We start from the raw sequence: 7,479 nt of genomic DNA, 5'->3' as shown, positions 1-7,479 counted from the left end.
GAACACTGTATGTTTTGGACACTTGGGTGTGAAGAGGGGGGAAGAGGTGTCAACTCAGTACCCGGTTAGTCCCCGTGTTAGCCATGTTCCTGTTCCTGTGGATCGGACGGGTACCAGGAGGCCAGAATGGGTGTGGCAGGCCCTGAAGCACTGTACTGACCTGGACTGGAGATACTGCTGAGTGGTGGATAAAGCTTCTCAACATGACCAACATATCCTCTGTGGAGGAGGCAGAAAAGCCTGGGACATACCCCTGGCAGAGATCTCTGAGGTAGTCCTGTTGATGCATTTGCTGTGAGATGCTGAAGGCTCTGGACATTGTTGGGCTGTCCTGGCTGACATGTTGCATAGAGGTTGGGGACAGAGCCTTCGGAGTGGCTGACTGGGCTGGTGCTTCAACAACGAGGTATCAAACTGCTCAGCCTGCTGGGTGCTGGAAGGCTTGGAGAAGGCTTATGAGCGTGTCCCTAAGGGTTAGGGTTAGCAAGGCTGCTGCTCTTTAAATCAAAAGGAGCCACCTGAGGTGTTTCAGGCATCTGATCAGGAAGCCTCCAGGGCTCCTTCCTTTGGAGGGGATTTCTGAGCCCACCTCAAGTGTTTGTCCTCGTTTCCTTCTGAGAAGTGATTTAGAAACTGCTGCTCGTCCTCTGAGACTCTACGAGACAGCCGTCTTCTGACAGGACGGCTGCTGACAGGAGTCTTGTGTTGTTTGTTCAGTCGTGTCTGAGCTCAGTGTGACGTGCTGATCTTCTGATGGTGTGCTCACTTTGGCTCTGCCTGATCGTGCTTTGGATACAACTGATCCAGTTTCTGGAAGTGTTTTGAGTTCCCCGCACTGACCCCTCAGAAACCTTTAGTCTACACATGATGTGATGCAAAGAAAGACCCTCTTTGTTTAGAATAACACTCTGAGACTTAATGAACTTCAGTCCATCTTTGTAAAATATGTTTCCATCCTCACTGTCCATGGGTTTCTGCCTTTGAGTCCACGGGTTTGTTGTGAGGTCTTTCTTACAGTTTATGGTTCATATCATTTTTCTGTAAGATATGTTTTGTCCTGAGGATCTAGCAGGTTGTCCGTATTCATTATTTTCTTATTCACCAGTGTTACCTTTATAACACCAATTATTATCAAGAGAAATGTAGGTTTGTTACTACGTATGTGGTCCACGCTGGGCCTGAGAGCTCAACACACTGCAGCCGAAGAAAACACATGCAAACAGACAAAACAGAAGCAAATGAAGGAAACATCTTCTCCAATGAGACAACACATGCACAGCATTTAGAAAAACTGCTGACAGGTGAAAAACACAACGAAGCCTGTTGTTCTGAGAGCAGCTTCTCACTGAATGACCGTCATGTGGCAGGCGAACGCCTGAAGGCCGTCAGTGTTTGTCCTGAGGACACGGAGCAGACGTGGTCGTCTCAACACTGACTGAGTGTTTGTGGTAACATGTCAACACCAGGAGGAGAACGGACTCAGTCAGAGAAGGACGGAGGTGTGGGAGGGTTTGTGTTAGGAAGCTATGACTGCACATTGTGCTGGAGGATCCTCATGTCTCACAGTTACATTAAAATCATCTTTATTTCATGAAACTGAGGGAGACAGAATGATTTCTACACTGCCTGACTGAATTACCAGCACACTGAGTCATTTATTCACACTAGAAGCTAGAAACATGATTTTATTAATGACACTTACTGTTGTATCCCTCTCAGACAGCAGCTTCTTGCTATGAGCATGCTATGTAGTTGCACCAGGCGCACAGAGCCACCAGGGGGCGCTCATGCTAAAGTATAACTGTGATGTGAGAGATGAGGTGTGTCTGACAGCATTAGGAAGAATTATGAGCAGGACTACGATTAATCCTCGATCCCGTCCTGTTTGTCCTGAAAATGAGTGAATAAGAAGAAGGTGAGGAGACAGCTGTGGCTGGTCTGAGGTGATGGTTCTGGTGGTCTGAGGTGATGGTTCTGGTGGTCTGAGGTGATGGTTCTGGAGACCAGACTTGGTCAAAGGTAATCCTGCTCTGAACATATTGTATATTTAAAGACACAAGACAACAAGCTGCTGCACACAATAAACTTCTGTAATGATACTTTTGCATTGTGTCTGAGTTACTGCAGAAACACCGTTCTGTGAATTTACTGCATTTTAAACCAGTAACTTACTGTAAAACTACAGTAACTAACTGTAAAACTACTGTAACTTACTGTAAAACTACAGTGACTTACTGTAAAACTACAGTAATAGTTTGTGTGTTTTGTGTTTCAGACAGGATCAAAATATTGATACATAAAACCTTCAGTCCTCCGTTAGAGATGAACTGTAACCACCAGACGGCAGCATCGTATTAAACAGCTGCACACAGGTCAGAGGTCACAGGTCACAGGTCAGAGGTCAGACTCCTCATTTCCTGGAAATGTATTAAAGTAATTAACAGCTACATCTTTTTATTAACTGTTAATTGTAGAATATCAGAATATTATTATTAAATCACGTTACTGTACTTTGAGGTAATTATTGTGGTAATTACCAGCTACTTACCTACCGTTTCTCCAAGTTGTTCATTCTCATGGGTGGAACGTGTTAATCAAGTGTAACCAGCGTACTGACGGTCCAGGTGATATAACACCTGTTACATAGTGATGCACAGAAGTGACAGAACTGAAGGCCGGACTCCAGACCAGGCGTTTCTGTGGGAGAGAGTAACTCCCTTTGACCTGCACAACGATGCTTCATAACACATTAAAAGGTCCCATATTATCTGTTTTTCATCAATTTCACACAGCTGTCAGAGGTCCAGCAACACTGTATTCGAAATGTTTTGCCCCAAACCCGTCCTGGTCCTGGACTTCAGCTGTCTGAAAGTGGCTCTGCTGAGAGCAGCTGTTTCTGTGCCTGCAGCTTTAAATGCTAATGAGCTCCGTCCTGACACGCCCCTCTCAGGGGGAGGACGCGGCTCTATGCTAGCGGTAGCATGCGCTAATGTTTACGGTGGATGTATCGCTGTGACTCGCCGAGATGCTGTCGTTCAACTGGTTGTATAAGCTTAATAAGCCAACACTCAGGAATGTGTGTGTTGTCCACCGTTACATGAGAGACTCCCCGATCCCCAACACAACCACCGGCTCCCATCCCCCACTGACCTGCAACAGGTAGCATCTAAAAACAGCTAGCGAAAGCTGTGTTTGTCTCCAACAGTCTCCAAACTCTTGGACACTGTTCGCATAGTCTCTGTCTCCAGTCTGCACGTTTCCAGACGTTTCACTGTGACAACCAAGCTCCCTCGTAATATTATTAACATTAAACTCGCTTCAAATGCCGTTGCATAGCGGAGCAAAGCGGAGCTAACTAGTTAGCCAACTTCGAGCTGACGTCACCATACTCGTAGGCAACTGTAAATACTATCAACACGTGGCGACACTCACCTGTGGCTCGGGTGCAGCTGCTGGGTCCCGTATGGTTGGGACTGATCCTTTTACGAGGGTCAGTGTCGAGGCAAAGCCAGCTTTGTACTGACCCTCGTTACTGAAGCAGTCTGATGTGAAGTGGTTAGCACACAAACAGACTCACAGGAACCGCAGCCGGCACGTTGTCGTTAAAAATGAAACGCAACCACTGTCTCTTCTGTTCCTCTGTAGCTGGGACAGGATATTGACAGAGCAAACTGGTGTCTCGCTCTGAGCGACGACACTGTTAACACTGCTGTCTTACCACTGGACACACCGAACTTCACCTCTGGGATGAACGCCCCCCTCTCGGATGTCTCCGGGGAGAGGGGGGAGTGTTTTCGGCCTGTGCAAATCACTCCTGTCGTGATGTGGCAGCATGGCTGCACCAGCCTGTCTGCTTCTGTGTCTAAAGTGCTAAAGTCTGACCTGCCAACATTCAGCAGCTGTTTGAACACACTGTTTACACTGATTTCACCATTTACACTCAATTTATGAAAGAAGAAACATTTTATTGATCTAAACATGTCACATTTTACAGATACACTAAACAGTAACCAGTATAGGCGACTTCTTTGTCCCCAGACTCCCTTAACAAATGTGTCAGTTTAGTGAGTTGTTGAGTTGGAGACACTTTATAAACTGTGTGAAACTCTGTCTCTGACTGATTCTGACTTATTTGTTCCTTCTTGTGAATTCAGCAAATGTTCTACATGAACTTCTTTCTGTGTTTGAGTAGAAACATGGAGTCTGTTTGTCCCAGTGATGGACGGGTTTGTGTCATACAGAGCAGGAAGTGACATCACATGACTGAGGTCACTCAGACGTTAATGTTAATGTCAGACTGAGAGCTGAACACTGTGACCGGACCAGTCAGGATGGATGTTAATACGACGTCCCTGGTGGGAAAGTTTCCCCAGAGTCAGCTGATCGGTCTTATAATAGTCCTGGTCCTCAGTCTGTTGACGCCTGCAGCAGAGAGACCAGCAGAGCGCAGAGAAATCAAACATCAGCAGCTGAGAATCTGCACTTTCTTCAGTGAAGATCCTGACAGCAGGAGCCGACAGGCAGCCATCACAGAGGTAACAGCGTGTCAACATGTGGTCAGTAACAGACCGGACCTCTCTGTCCGGCTGGTTCCTGACCTCAGTGTAGTCGTGTGCTGATTCTGCTGAGTCACAGAGCTGTGAAAGATCAATGTGTCTCCACTTCTTATTCAATATTAGTGTGTCGTCATGGAGTCAGTGTACCCGTCAAGTTTCAGGTCAGATGTTTCCTGTTTTATTTTGTAGGTTTTATCTTCCTGTCTCGTGTTTTACTTTTCCTGTCTTTGTCTGTTTCTACCCTCCTCCTCTTCCTCCTCTCCTCCTCCTCTTCCTCCTCCGCCTCCTCCTCCTCCTCCTCCTCCCCCTCCTCCTCCTCCTGCTTTGTTCCTTTGTTTCCGTCTGGATGTTGTTCTGCTGGTTCTGGGTGACTCTTTGTTGGACTTGGACCGGCGTCTGTCAGTTTAATAAAGTTTATTCTGTGTTCGTTCATCTGGGTTTAAGCCAGACAGTCGACAGAATAATGACCTCATCAACTAGCGCCTGTCTGCAGCTAACTGCAGTTAGCATCTCTCTGGTTCCTCTGTGGGATTATTGAACTGGATCCTGGATTATTGCAGAAGATAATCTGAAGGTTCTGATCCGTCCAGGTTCTGTTCATCCAGATAATCTCCACAGATGAACTCCACTCTGATGTTTGAAGTGTAAATTAAATGTGTAGCAGTAAAAAGCTAATGCTAGGCTACAAACAGACGACATCACGGTCACATGACTTAAACGTCTCCACCACTGAGCGTCTTACTGCACAATTACTCTCCAGGTTTTCTATAAACTGATCAATGTACGAGTTGTAAAGTCAGAGTCAGAACAGTGTGTAACTGAAGTGGCCTGTGAAGACGGACTAGTGAGCAGATGAGTCTCCGTGTTCGCTGTGAGGACGTTTAATGTCCCCGACAACCTCTGTAGCCTCATTTAGACACTTGTTAGCAACGGCTAACTGTTTTTAACACATGAAGAGCTTTATAATTAAACTGTGGACATTTAATGTTTTAATGTTTTCCTAAACCCAACCAGAGCTCAAACACAGCGCTGTGACGAGGGAAACGTAAAGTTGAACTTCTTTGATTTAGCAGAATCTTTGGGTTGATGTGTGAAATGTGGTGGAGATGAAGAATAAAGTAACGACATAAAGACTCAATGACTCGATGTTGTTTGTGTTGCAGAGCTGCAGGAAACAGCAGGATGGGTTCAGGGATGAGTGAAGAGGAGCGGAGAGAGACAACTCGAGACAATTTGGAGAAAGATGTGAAGAAATTTAGAAAATGTCCGGACGTGACGGTGAATCGAGCCGTCGTCATGTTCTGCAGCTCGTCTTCCTCAGAGCTCCTCCAACAGCACCTCAGCGACAGGAAACAGAGGAACTACCCCGCCGCAGACTGGCTGAAGAGACTTGCAGAGAAGCTCGCCAACCTGTCTCCAGACCCTAAACTGGCGGGCCTCGGAGCGCTGGCCATCGCCGTCTTCATCGACATCATTTCAGCCTCTTCTTCTTCCTCTGAGACCGTGAAGGAGGCTCTGCGGTGTGCGTTTGCTGAAGAGAAGGCCTCCGAGGTCTGGGATCACATCGACGAGTGTCTGAAGAGATGCACGATGCACATCGACAACACGGAGGAGCTGGGGCCCGACATCAGACGGATCGAGGTCCAGCTGAGCGCCGCCATCACCAAGCTGAAGAACTCCATGGTGAGGGACGGGCACATGACGTCTGGGGCTCTGAAGGCCTGGGTGAACGGGGCAGCCTTCCACATCCAGATGCTGATTCACCTGGTGAGACTGGGAGGGACTCAAAGCTGCGACCCTGTAGAGAGACTCCTCTCTGCTTACCTGAGCGACCTGGACCTGCTGTTCAAGAAGCACAGGCAGGCAGTGGAGAAGAAGTGCAGGAAGGGATACTCCTTCGACGACTCTCCGTGGTCAGCTTGGCCCTACTTTGAGACGGAGGAGGGAGAGTTGCGCTCCACGATACCCAGCGTCAGGTTTGAGAAATACTTTGAGGCTTATTATGAGGAACATTACAGCCGGCAGAAGGACGAGATCAGGAGCTACTTTATGACGGTCAGAGACGAGCTGCCGGGGCTCGTCAGTCTGGTGGGTCGTCTCAGCGTCCAATGAGAGGAGGAGTTCAGCCCCGTCAGACAGGAAGAACATAACAGCAGGAAGTGGAGCAGGAAGTGGAGCAGGAAGTGGAGCTCTGGACTGTCAGCAGGACAAAGGAGACGGACACCAGCGTCCACAGGGCGGCGCTGTGGCTCACAAGAGGAGGTTTGCTGAACCGCTGCAGGTCTTGTTGCTAAGCAACAACACGTCACTCAGGAGGATGAGCTAAAACTCATCACCACATGTAACCGGCTGTGGCTTCCCTCTCTGGCTCTGAGCATGTTGAGTGTCTGTCTGTAACTTACACAGGGACGGAAAGTAAAGTCCATCAGAACCAGAACCAGAACCAGAACCAGTGCAGTTCTGTCTATTTTCATCCCATGCTGTTTTATACTTCTGCTACTTTTCAGAGTAGTACTGAAGTACTGTGCTTTTTACCACACTACATGTATTCACAGTATTTAAGATTAAAATGTTTCATTATTTTATGATGATTTACAGAATAAATACAATAATAAATATAATAAATGCTCATGAAACACATTATTACAGATGTCCAAGCTTTGTGTCTCGTGACCTCTGATATTCAATCAGTGTGTCGTCGTGTCTCTGGTCCTTTTTCACACTCTCTGAGTTGTTGTTTGAGATATTTCTCCTCGAGACTTCTCACATTTTTTTTCATTTCCATAACTGTTCAAATTATCAATACTTTAATTTAAAAAAAAAAAAACAAGGTTAGAGAAATGATCAAGAAATGAGGCTGATAGTTGTACAGCAGTCAAAGGAAAGCTGGAGCTCATGAGTTACCTTTCCAATAAGTTTCATA

At 46.8% G+C, this 7,479-nt stretch overlaps 1 protein-coding gene across 1 annotated transcript; it reads left to right on the top strand.

The window, feature by feature from the left end:
• The first annotated feature begins 4,335 nt into the window (after nt 1–4,335).
• LOC141019644 (uncharacterized) lies at nt 4,336–7,243 on the top strand. The gene is made up of 2 exons (XM_073494626.1): nt 4,336–4,535; nt 5,720–7,243. Exon 2 carries the CDS (start codon nt 5,739–5,741, stop codon nt 6,666–6,668), a length of 930 nt encoding a protein of 309 aa, XP_073350727.1. The 5' UTR covers nt 4,336–4,535; nt 5,720–5,738; the 3' UTR covers nt 6,669–7,243.
• The last annotated feature ends 236 nt before the right edge of the window (nt 7,244–7,479 follow it).

This window comes from Pagrus major, chromosome 23, assembly GCF_040436345.1.
Source record: "Pagrus major chromosome 23, Pma_NU_1.0".
In the NCBI taxonomy this organism is placed as follows: domain Eukaryota; kingdom Metazoa; phylum Chordata; class Actinopteri; order Spariformes; family Sparidae; genus Pagrus; species Pagrus major.
Note: the sequence above shows the minus strand (reverse complement) of the source record. Positions and strands in the feature narration are given on the sequence as shown.